The 13,014-nt window shown below is 44.1% G+C and overlaps 1 protein-coding gene across 1 annotated transcript; it reads right to left on the reverse strand.

Moving 5' to 3' along the window:
• Positions 1-7,210: 7,210 nt before the first annotated feature.
• On the reverse strand, positions 7,211-8,208 carry LOC125556413 (transcription factor MYC2-like). Its single transcript, XM_048719154.1, has one exon. It carries the CDS (start codon positions 8,184-8,186, stop codon positions 7,362-7,364), a length of 825 nt encoding a protein of 274 aa, XP_048575111.1. The 5' UTR covers positions 8,187-8,208; the 3' UTR covers positions 7,211-7,361.
• Between the last annotated feature and the right edge of the window lie 4,806 nt (positions 8,209-13,014).

A 13,014-nucleotide genomic window follows, 5' to 3' on the forward strand; every position in this document is an offset into this window, starting at 1 on the left:
TTTTGTTGCCCTATGTGTCCATTTCAGTGACTAAGATTTTCTTCTAGTTCCCAGGAGAAAAGAATTTGTAAATGCACCATTTACCTGATTAAATGGCCTCCTCCTCTGCTCTGTTGTTTACCCAAATACATGTGCATGGGGAAGTGGTACCTTGAGCAGCGGAGTGTTAAAGGCTTCTTGTATTTTTCTGCTGTGTATTTCTACATATGCTCCTTTCCTTTAAACCTCCTCTGCTGCTTGCTGAAATAGTGATTAAGGAGTTATGTTAGTTTTGTTTTGTAACTAGAAGACCAAAGTGTGTTACTCACCTGGGATCTTAACTGTTAATTTTGTAATATTCCTTATATTGAAATCGAACATGATGGTGCTACTTGATATTTTTGAGACATGGCATCTCCTATGACTGAATCAGCAACAAGGGGAGTTGATTCCATTTCTTGGTTTCTGTAAGAATTCAATGGACCTGGGCCTAGTTAAGTATAGGCTTGGGCTTGTGGTTGAATGCTACCGTTGTCCTAGCCATGTATTTTCAAAATTGAGCTATAGATTTAGGGGTAGTATTTCTGATTTTAGAGCACCTTTGCTGGATGTATTTTACAGCAGCTGCTGGAATCAAAACAATGCTTGTGGGTTGTCCTGTTAAGTTGAGTGAGTCATTAGAGGGCAGATAGAGTCACCCACACCAATTAATGTTTATGAAGAAGAAGAATAAACCTGATGCTGCTGCTGTTATGCCTGTATTCACTGCTGCTGCTGCTGTACTTGTGACGATGTTGTAACTTGTGATGATGCTACTTGTGATCTTCTGAAATGACCCATTGGTGACTTCATTACGCGGGGATAATGATTTTGTAGGTACCCCGAGAGGCCCTTGAGTTTGCTGGAATGTCGATTAACTTCCGTTCCGGCAAATTCGGGTACTCCATATGTCCTATTTTCAGCAAAGGTCATGCTGAAATTTTCCATGAATTTTAGCATGAATTTGCTAAAAATAGGACATATGGGGTACTTGCGACTAATGCATGGGCTGGGTTATCTTAGTACTTGATTAAGTAGGATCAACTGCCTCTTGTGTTATACATATAGAAGTGTGATATCAACTCATAGTTATTACTAATGTCAGTTGCTCGTCATCGATAAACCCTAATCTGGTAGGATGACCTACTAAAAAAGCCCATACCACATATTCTATTTGGATGGCCCTGCTAACCCTTGACCATAAATACTTGAGATGGATGTAGCAGGCTTAAAGAAAGAATGTTTTAGGCCAACTCCACTGGGCCTGGCTGAAAATGCACAAGTGTGCATGACTAACAATATTCTATTGTAAAGCTAAACAGGAAAGAGGAACCACTCATCCTAACCATTTGCCCTCAAAATTACCACTTCACTTCTTACTACTGAAAATCTTAGACCATCTCCCTTCACCAATAGCTCAAACACGTTCGAACGGCGTGTTTTCACCACACTATGGATTATCTTATTGGACCCAACGCAAGAGATGATGTAGTTTTGAATTATGAATGTAGGATATGTCGTCATCGGACGACGAAAGTCTCCCGGGGGAGTGTGGCTGGTGCCACGACGATCGAGGTCTGTGCGACATGCCTCACCTGGACGATGATTTGTGCTTCAGCATTAAGCTCGAGGAGACCTTCGAAGTTGAAACGGTACACAACGACGACAAGTGTTATTTTCATAATTAAGCATGACTTCAACTATTTCAACGTGTAATTTTCATCTTTTACAATTCGAGTATAGCTTATCCCATGCCATGCAAGACGCTATGTCTTGGAGACGATGGATTTTGAAGACCATGAAATTTCTAAAACAAAGAAAATTCACCTAAGGACTCATCACGATGTGGATTTTGAAGTAAATCTGTATAATTCTGGGAGCGTAACCCATTTTGGTTGCAAAAATTGGGAAGCATTTTGCAAGATGTATGGTTTTGATGAGGGTATGCTTGTCACCATGGATCTTGGTGATCCTAAAATCGAGCAAGACAATATGGACATTTGGGTCCTTGTTGATACACCTCCAATTCTACCGGTATGTGAGTTTCTCAAACATAGTTATTAGCTAATTTATATTGTTTATTTCAAAATAGTTGACAGCTTATTTCCATTGACAACTTATTTTCATTGTTCAAAGAATGTGCGGGAGATGGTAGACAAAACCCACTACACCGATGGCTCCGAATTAACAACTTACAAGGAGAAAAATCATCTGGTTCAATTTTGTACTGACATTGAGAATTACAATATCTACAATCAAACTCCTCAACATTATGGTCAATACGTGCCACTAGTGCATGTGTTCAACTACGGTAACTAACATGGAGATACCCTGGTAAGATTTTTTACTATTACAACATCCGAGCATCTTTTTCATACTTCTAAAACTAGTACATCATTTCTAACTATGAAGTTATTACTATGTTTTTCAACAGATAATCCCAGAGAATTGTGTGCCTCATTTGATGTATCAGAAAGGTAGCCTTAATGTTTTGAACATACAGCCAGGTCATCCTACGAATCTCAACTGTCCATACCATATTTCTAAAATAAGTGGAGACATGCAAATCAAATGATGGAAAAATGTATGGACAGTCGTAAGGAGGTTCTTGGAAGCAAAAGGAAGCAAAGCGTAAGAATTGGAGACAGGATGATCACCATTATCCATAATGGAGAGTCAGGGTCTATATTGTTTTATGCTATTTTACCTTAAATAGGGTATTTAGGTCCTGCCTAATACTGATGATCATGTGCTAAGAAAAATTAAGTAGGGTTGGTTCGATGACTATCAAGATGATGATCGTATGACTTGTTATTAATAACGAGTAGAAGTTGTATGATGATGATTAGTAGGACTTGTTAGGATTAGTATTACTTCCGACAAACTCGCTACTCGCGGTCTCGAGACTTGTAATGTTCTATCTTTGCTCGGTCTTTTGAATTCAGAGACTAATATGATGAATTGTATTCGGAGACTAATCTTTTATTGTATTTGATGAATCTGCTATTTATATGTCGTGCTCTCTATATTATGTGCAGTAATATGTTTTGTAACTTGTGCAAATATCAGAAAAAAATCCCTAATATTCATACTAGTGGCGCACCACTCGGCACACTAATGGCGCACAGCAAAAAGGACTCTAATGGCGCATCATCCACTAGTGCGCCATTAGCATGCCAAAGCACATGGGTAAATATGGCCCCCCTAGGAGGCATATTAATGGCGCACCGTGGGCTATACTAATGGCGCACTGCATGGTGCGCCATTAGTATACCAGATACTAATGGCACACCACAGGTGCGCCATTAGTAAAAAATACTAATGGTGTGATACTAGTGGCACACCTGTAGTGCGCCATTAGTAGGCAAAACAGGTGCGCCACTAGTAGGCCTTTTCCTAGTAGTGGACCTAGGGCATTTGAGGAATCCCATTGTTGGAATATACAAGCCAAGTTCTATAATGAAAAGTTCCCACTAGTATATGAAAGTGACAAAACAAAAGACTCTCTATCATGAAGATTACGGTGCTACTTTGAAGCACAAGTGTGGTAAAAAGGATAGTAACATTGTCCCTTCTCTCTTTTTCTCTCATTTTTTTGGGCCTTCTCTTTTTATGGCCTTTCTCTTTTTTCCTCACTTGGAACAATGCTCTAGAAAATGATCATCATCACACTTCTATTAATTTACAACTGAATGATTACAACTTGATACTAGAAAAAAGTATGACTCTATATGAATGCCTCCGGCAGTGTACCAGGATATGCAACGAACCAAGAGTGACATGTATGAAAGGATTATGAATGGTGGCTTTGCCACAAATACTATGCCAACTACATGATCATGCAAAGCAATATGACAATGATGAACGTGTCATGATAAACGGAATAGTGGAAAGTTGCATGGCAATATATCTCGGAATGGCTATGGAAATGTCATAATAGGTAGGTATGGTGGCTGTTTTGAGGAAGATATAAGGAGGTTTATGAGTGAAAGAGTGTATCATCTCACAGGGTTTGGATGCACAGGCGAAGTTTGCACCAACTCTCAACACTAGTAGAAAAAGGGCCTTTAGTCCCGGTTCATAAGGGCCTTTAGTCCCGGTTCTGGAACCGGGACTAAAGGGTCGGTACTAAAGCCTCCCCCTTTAGTCCCGGTTCTAACTGGAACTGGGACTAAAGGCCCTCCACGTGGCCGCTGCCTGGAGGTCCACCTTTAGTCCCGGTTGGTAACACCAACCGGTACTAAAGGAAATTTTATGATTTTTTTAAAAAAAATTGAAACATTTTTTTGAATTTTTTTTAATTTCAAATCTATGAATTATTTTAACCTCTAATCTCTAATCACCCCTCATCACTGCTCAATATAACCTTTAATCTCTAATCATCCCTCATCATTCCAAATCATCTAACTTCCCAAACGGTCACCCATCCTCTCACTACTCCAGCCTGAGCACGCTTAACTTCCGGGTTCTATTCTCCCTCGTTTCCAAGTCTGCACTTGTTGTTTTCCTGACAATAGTAAGATGTCAATCCTATTAACCCTTAGGAATTTAGCTTGAGCATGAAGTCACACATTTCACTGTTTGAGTTTGAAACTATTGTTCTAAAAATCAATAATTATTTAGTAACACTAATATTTCTTGAATAAGTAGTTTGACCACAGTTTGACCATAGTTGACCAAAATTCAAAAAAAACTGGAATAATTATTTAGTAACTAATATTCTTGAATAATTATTTAGTAACACTAATACTTCTTGAATAAGTAGTTTGACCATAGTTTGACCAGATTTATCAAAAAATCAAAAAAACTGAAATTTGAGCATAACTTTTTTTCCTTTTAGAATTTGAGGATTCTAAAAATTTGCAAACAGGTCGTAGGCAGTCTCCATCAGATGCGGATTTTCCTTTCAAACATTTTGATATATTATACGTTTTATTATACGTTTTTTTCCGACATCGTATGCAAAAGTTATAGCCGTTTTACATTTTCCCTACACTTTTTGCAAAACATGTCCAAATTTAAGTTTTTAAATTTTCCTAACTAGTAGATGCAGTAATATAACTACCTCTCGAAGGATTTTATTTTTTGAAGTTTTTATCATTTTCTTGCTTTTTACAAAACTGAAAAGGCGATGCACCGGGGGGGTAGGATTTGAAAATTGCACCATTAGTACCGGTTCGTGGCACGAACCGGTACTAAAGGTCTCAACCTTAGTACCGGTTCGTGCCACGAACCGGTACTAATGGGCATCGCACCCTTTAGTACCGGTTCGTGCCACGAACCGGGACTAAAGGTCCCATTTGAACCGGGAGTAATGCCTGTATGGTGCCCTCGCCGCTTGAACCGGACTAATGCTCACATTAGTCCCGTTTCATAATGCAACCGGGATTAATGCTCTTTTCTGGCTGGACCAAAGCCCCTTTTTCTACTAGTGTCTCCACCTCGTTGTGATGGGGTCAGCCCATGTGAAGACTCCAGAACAAGGTCCCGGCCCTAACCACCACAAGATTCCCTCTACGTCAACCCGATGCAGATGTTTCCCCCTCCAAGTGTGGGCGGTAGCGCCGACCGTGAAGGGGGTCACACTTCGGAGCCCCGCGCTAGGTGTTCGAAGTTGCCACCACACTTTGTGGCATGTAAGAGGACCCATCACAAGATTTGGTGGCATAGCTAGCCCCGAAGGCCCACTGTCAGCCAATGTCACATTGTAGATATGCAGATAAGCCCTTGCGTTTTTTATTTATGTTATATATAAACGCCTAAAATAAAATGAAAGAAAAATAGATGGTGGGGTTTTGAACCTGTGGACTGTGTAAGGGAAGGTGGACAACCACAAGAGGGATGATGATTCATGTTTAAGTACCACGCCTAATTTGTATATCATATAATATGGACCGAAAAGTATTTTTTTAACTGTCAAACAAAAAAGGGAGCATCGTGGCTTGACCATGTGACCTTGTGGTCAGCGTTAACTAAGATTACCACTAGGCCACAACAACACAACATGTCTAGATGGGATAAACATTTTTCATGTTGCTATTCCTTCGTGTTCTATGTAAGAAAATAAATTATATTCTTGTGTTTGCGACAATTAAAAAAAATATGTCTTACAAAAAAATGGTACGCGACATTAAAAAAATAAACATCATAAAACACATTTGTGTAATTAAAACAACCATATGTTGCATTTTAAAAATGTTCAGGCATTCGAAAAACTATTGATGACATTTCTTAAAATGTTTATACAATTTAAAAAATTGTTAGCGTTGTTTTAAAAAATGTGTCGTACAATCCAAAAAAGTTTATCCACTTATTTGAATAAAGTTTCAAAAACTTGTATTTGAGAACATGTTAATCGTATGTTTAAAAAATATTAAATGTGCTAGAAATTTAGTATTTTTTTAAAAAAATTATACGTATAATTAACATTGTTCCAAATACGAGTTTTGAAACTTTTTTGAAATACTTGTTAGACATTTTCGGATGGTACGGAACATTTTAAACTACATGAAATTTTTTGTACATTGCATAAACATTTAAAAAATGTCATTAACAGTATTTCGAAATGCCTGAACATTTCTAAAATGCAACAAATGTGTTTTACAATGTTTATTTTTTTTCAGAATCACATACTTATTTTTCGTAACACAGAAACATTTTTGGCGCTTATAATACATAAATAAAAAACAGATTTAAATTAATCATTTTTAAAATAAAAACAATTTAAAAGATAAAAAAACAGATAATATATATGCCTACGGCAAGACCGTCGGCATAGTATTGCCATGTGGCAGTTCCTGAAAAAAACCAAGATAAAACATATGCCGCCGGCCGCCGTGAGGGCCATTGGCATAGATTTGACAGCGTTAGGTTGCCGTCTGAGGCCGGGCCACCAGGGCCACATATATGCCGACGGTCACACTTTACCGACGGCTGCCGTCGGCACAGTTGGAGATATGCCGACGGCCTTTCTATGCCTACGGCTGCCGTCGGCATAGTCTGAGTTATGCCGACGGCCTTTCTATGCCTACAGCTTTCCCTAGGCCGTCGGCGTAGCTCCGTCTATGCCGACGGCCCTGACAAAAGGCCGTCGGCATAGAATAGGCCGTCAGGGTAGCCAATTATTCCGGTAGTGATGGACATATCTAAGATACTGAGCCGACAAGTCTTGAGATTGAGGAATCATCGAACAACTCAACTAGAGGGTCGTTCAGAAATACAGTACATTCGTCGTTTCATTTATTCCATGGAGAATAGCTAGCAGGGCAGCAGATAAACTGTTGTAGTACTCCGGAACGGTCAACGGTGGGTGCGTACGTGCGAAAACGTAGGGCAGCGCTGCTCTAGGCTCTACATAGCCTCTGGAGCAGCGCGGACCGGAGGACGCCGTCGCCGTCGTCGTCCTGTAGAGCAGCAGGCACGTCGACAACGACGTCCTGCACGGTCACGCCCTCCACGCGGTTCACGCACGCGTGCTGCACCTGCAGCTCTAGGGACCGGAGCGCGCTCATCAGCCGCGCCGGCGCGTGCGGGGCTCGTCCCGAGCTCATCACGCGCACAGCCGCCGCGTCCTTCCCCACCATCCGCACCTCCACCACGTCGTCGCTGGCCAGGTGATGCAGGGAGGCCCTGGAGTGGCCGTTTCGGGACGAAGAAGCGGACGCGTTCGCCGTCTCCCACCTCGCGGCCGCCGCCTGCCGGCCCTCTTCCTCGAGCCGCGCGACGCAGGACCGCAGGTCAGTGATGTAGGCTACGGCGTCGGCGAGGAGGGAAGCCTTGTCCATGCGGGACACCCTGGGCACGGCGGCGCGGAGGTCGCAGAACCGACGATTCAGCTTGTCACGGCGCTGCCTCTCGGCCTCCACGTGGCTGACGGTGGGCCCCTCAGGCCGCGGCCCGGGCTTCCGCCCACGCCGCTTCGTCGTCGATGCCTCGAGGCTCTCCCCCGGAAGCTCGGAGTCCGGCGACAGCGAGGAGCTCCCCGCAGGCCACACGCAATCTCCGTCCTCGCTCTTGGCCGGCACGACGGTGTCGCCGACCAGCCATTGCTCGGGGACCTCGCAGGAGGCGAGCTCGAAGACCTGGTGGTGGTGCCCCTCGGCGGCGGAGACCTGGGAAGGCGGCGATGACGGGAAGAATGGGGCGTACGGGGAGAGAAGTTCGTCCATGGCCAGCGCGTACGTGAGTGTCGCTCCGCTAAGTGAAGAGCTCGAAGTGGGAAATTAGCCAAGGGGTGTGGGCGTCTTTTGTACTGGTGAAGTGGTGACACATTTGCGGTTAAGACCTCGCTTAAATGATGTGTCGCCTTAAAGGTAGATGCCCTTTCCGATTTGCATCCCTCCCGCGAAAAACATGTCCGTTAGTTTCGGATTGGAAGTCTGTCGCTAGCTAACTAGCAGACATAGTCATTTATAAAAGAAAAAGTTTTGCTTGAAGTAAGTTGCGTGGATTTTGAATTTGGGTCAGTCTGAGTGGGTGAGAAGGAAGCACACGACGCCGGCAAGGCCTTGGCCAGGAATGAGCCGTAGTAGGCGGAGGTGAGTTCGGCACTTGACGGTTCGGGGTGAAGGTGACAGGGGGTGCAGGTTCTCTGGTTTAGAGCCGGGGGCGACGGCAGGCACTGCGGTGAGACAGGCTGATAGGAGGATAGGGCGGTGAGGTCGGCGTGAGTGTAGCCGACCGCAAACGGTCGAGGCGAGTGGTTTGGCCTGGGCTGGATCAGTAGCTGTCGGAGGAAAAGAGGAAGAATGCATACTAGTCCGAGCTAGAAGACAATGCAAGATCCATTGGATCTTGTTGGAACTGTTTAGATAGAACAACAAAAATTGATTGGGCACAAAACTGTTTTTAAGCGACTGACCCCTAGCCAGTCCCTTTGTAAGAGTGTTTTCGCGTATATAACTTAATTTGTAAATATCGAAAACCAAATTAAGTGAGAGCACACACAAGTATGTTAGTGATAAATAAACTACAATTAACATATATATGTTGGAAATATGCCCTAGAGGCAATAATAAAAGCATTATTATTATATTTCCTTGTTCATGATAATTGTCTTTATTCATGCTATAATTGTGTTATCCGGAAATCGTAATATATGTGTGAATAACAGACACCAACATGTCCCTAGTAAGCCTCTAGTTGACTCACTGGACACCAACATGTCCGTATGACGGAGAGGTATCACTGGGCCCACTCAGTAATGCATCATCATAATGAGCTCAAAGTGACCAAGTGTCTGGTCACGGGATCATGCATTGCGGTACGTGTAAAGTGACTTGCCGGTAACGAGATTGAACGAGGTATTGGGATACCGATGATCGAATCTCGGGCAAGTAACATATCGATTGACAAAGGGAATTGCATACGGGGTTGATTGAATCCTCGACATCGTGGTTCATCCGATGAGATCATCGTGGAGCATGTGGGAGCCAACATGGGTATCCAGATCCCGCTGTTGGTTATTGACTGGAGAGTCGTCTCGGTCATGTCTGCTTGTCTCCCGAACCCGTAGGGTCTACACACTTAAGGTTCGGTGACGCTAGGGTTGTGAAGATAAGTATATGCAGTAACCCGAATGTTGTTCGGAGTCTCGGATGAGATCCCGGACGTCACGAGGAGTTCCGGAATGGTCCGGAGGTAAAGAATTATATATAGGAAGTGCTGTTTCGGGCATCGGGACAAGTTTCGGGGTTATCGGTATTGTACCGGGACCACCGGAGGGGTCCCGTGGGCCCACCGGGTGGGGCCACCTGTCCCGGGGGGGCCACATGGGCTGTAGGGGGTGCGCCTTGGCCTTCATGGGCCAAGGGCACCAGCCCTACTAGGCCCATGCGCCTAGGGTTTCCACCAAGGAGGAGTCCAAGTGGTGGAAGGCACCCCGAGGTGCCTTGGGGGGGAGGGAAACCCTCCCCTGGCCGCCGCACCTAGGAGATCAGATCTCCTAGGCTGCGCACCAACCCCCCTGGCACCCCTATATATAGTGGGGGGAAGAGGAGGGATTTTACACCAGCCCCTAGCGCCTCCATCTCCCCCCGTTACGTCTCTCTCTCGTAGTCACGGCGAAGCCCTGCTTCTGTGACGCCCTGCATCCACCACCACGCCGTCGTGCTGCTGGATCTTCATCAACCACTCCTTCTCCCTTGCTGGATCAAGAAGGAGGAGACGTCTCCCGTCCCGTACGTGTGTTGAACACGGAGGTGCCGTCCGTTCGGTGCTGGTCATCGGTGATTTGGATCACGTCGAGTACGACTACATCATCACCGTTCTTTTGAACGCTTCCGTGCGCGATCTACAAAGGTATGTAGATGCATCCAATGACTCGTTGCTAGATGAACTCCTAGATGATCTTGGTGAAACGAGTAGGAAATTTTTTGTTTTCTGCAACGTTCCCCAATAGTGGTATCAGAGCTAGGTCTATGCGTAGTTCTTCTTGCGCGAGTAGAACACAATTTGTTGTGGGCGTAGATTTGTCAACTTTCTTGTCGTTACTAGTCTTTTCTTGCTTCAGCGGTATTGTGGGATGAAGCGGCCCGGACCAACCTTACACGTACGCTTACGTGAGACCAGTTCCACCAACTAACATGCACTAGTTGCATAAGGTGGCTGGCGGGTGTCTGTCTCTCCCACTTTAGTTGGAGCGGATTCGATGAACAGGGTCCTTATGAAGGGTAAATAGAAGTTGACAAATCACGTTGTGGCTTTAACGTAGGTAAGAAGACGTTCTTGCTAGAACCCTAATTCAGCCACGTAAAACTTGCAACAACAATTAGAGGACGTCTAACTTGTTTTTGCAGCAAGTGGTTTGTGATATGATATGGCCAAAGTTGTGATGAATGATGAATGATCTATATGTGATGTATGAGATGTTCATGCTATTGTAATAGGAATCACGACTTGCATGTCGATGAGTATGACAACCGGCAGGAGCCATAGGAGTTGTATTTATTCTTTTATATGACCTGCGTGTCATCAAGGATCGCCATGTAAATTACTTTACTTTATTGCTAAACGCGTTAGCCATAGTAGTAGAAGTAATAGTTGGCGAGCAACTTCATGGAGACACGATGATGGAGATCATGATGATGGAGATCATGGTGTCAAGCCGGTGACAAGATGATCATGGAGCCCCAGATGGAGATCAAAGGAGCTATGTGATATTGGCCATATCATGTCACGTTCATTATTTGATTGCATGTGATGTTTATCATGTTTTGTATCTTGTTTACTTAGAACGACGATAGTAAATAAGATGATCCCTCATAAATAATTTCAAGAAGTGTTCCCCCTAACTGTGCACCGTTGCGACAGTTCGCTGTTTCAAAACACCACGTGATGATCGGGTGTTTTATTCAGACGTTCACATACAACGGGTGTAAGACAGATTTACACATGCAAACACTTAGGTTGACTTGACGAGCCTAGCATGTACAGACATGGCCTCGGAACACAGAAGACCGAAAGGTCGAGCATGAGTCGTATAGAAGATACGATCAACATGAAGATGTTCACCGACGTTGACTAGTCCGTCTCACGTGATGATCGGACACGGTCTAGTTAACTCGGATCATGTAATACTTAGATGACTAGAGGGATGTCTAATCTAAGTGGGAGTTCATTAATAATTTGATTAGATGAACTTAATTATCATGAACTTAGTCTAAAATCTTTGCAATATGTCTTGTAGATCAAATGGCCAACGTAGTCCTCAACTTCAACACGTTCCTAGAGAAAACCAAGCTGAAAGACGATGGCAGCAACTATACGGACTGGGTCCGGAACCTGAGGATCATCCTCATAGTTGCCAAGAAAGATTATGTCCTACAAGCACCGCTAGGTGATCCTCCCGTCCCACAGAACCAAGACGTTATGAACGCTTGGCAGACACGTGTTGACGACTACTCCCTCGTTCAGTGCGGCATGCTTTACAGCTTAGAGCCGGGGCTCCAAAAACGTTTTGAGAGACATGGAGCATACGAGATGTTCGAAGAGCTGAAAATGGTTTTTCAAGCTCATGCCCGGATCGAGAGATATGAAGTCTCCGATAAGTTCTTCAGCTGTAAGATGGAGGAAAATAGTTCTGTCAGTGAGCACATACTCACGATGTCTGGGTTGCATAACCGCTTGTCTCAGCTGGGAGTTAATCTCCCGGATGATGCGGTCATTGACAGAATCCTCCAGTCGCTTCCACCAAGCTACAAGAGCTTTGTGATGAACTTCAACATGCAGGGGATGCAAAAGACCATTCCTGAGTTGTTCTCAATGCTGAAATCAGCGGAGGTAGAAGTCAAGAAGGAGCATCAAGTGTTGATGGTCAATAAAACCACTAAGTTCAAGAAACGCAAGGGTAAAAAGAACTTCAAGAAGGACGGCAAGGAGGTTGCCGCGCCCGGCAAGCAAGCTGCCGGGAAGAAGCCAAAGAATGGACCCAAGCCCGAGACTGAGTGCTTTTATTGCAAGGGAGGCGGTCACTGGAAGCGGAACTGCCCTAAGTACTTAGCGGATAAGAAGGCCGGCAAAACAAAAGGTATATGTGATATACATATAATTGATGTGTACCTTACTAGTGCCCGTAGTAGCTCCTGGGTATTTGATACCGGTGCAGTTGCTCACATTTGTAACTCAAAGCAGGGGCTGCGGAATAAACGGAAACTGGCAAAGGACGAGGTGACGATGCGCGTCGGGAATGGTTCCAAGGTCAATGTGATCGCCGTCGGCACGCTGCCTCTGCATCTCCCTTCGGGATTAGTTTTAAACCTTAATAATTGTTATTTAGTGCCAGCTTTGAGCATGAACATTGTATCGGGATCTCGTTTAATTCGAGATGGCTACTCATTTAAATCCGAGAATAATGGTTGTTCTATTTATATGAGAGATATGTTTTATGGTCATGCTCCTATGGTGAATGGTTTATTCTTTATGAATCTCGAACGTGATACTACACATGTTCATAATGTGAGTACCAAAAGATGTAAGGTTGATAGTGATAGTCCCACA

The sequence above is a fragment of the Triticum urartu genome, chromosome 5, assembly GCF_003073215.2.
Source record: "Triticum urartu cultivar G1812 chromosome 5, Tu2.1, whole genome shotgun sequence".
Taxonomy (NCBI): domain Eukaryota; kingdom Viridiplantae; phylum Streptophyta; class Magnoliopsida; order Poales; family Poaceae; genus Triticum; species Triticum urartu.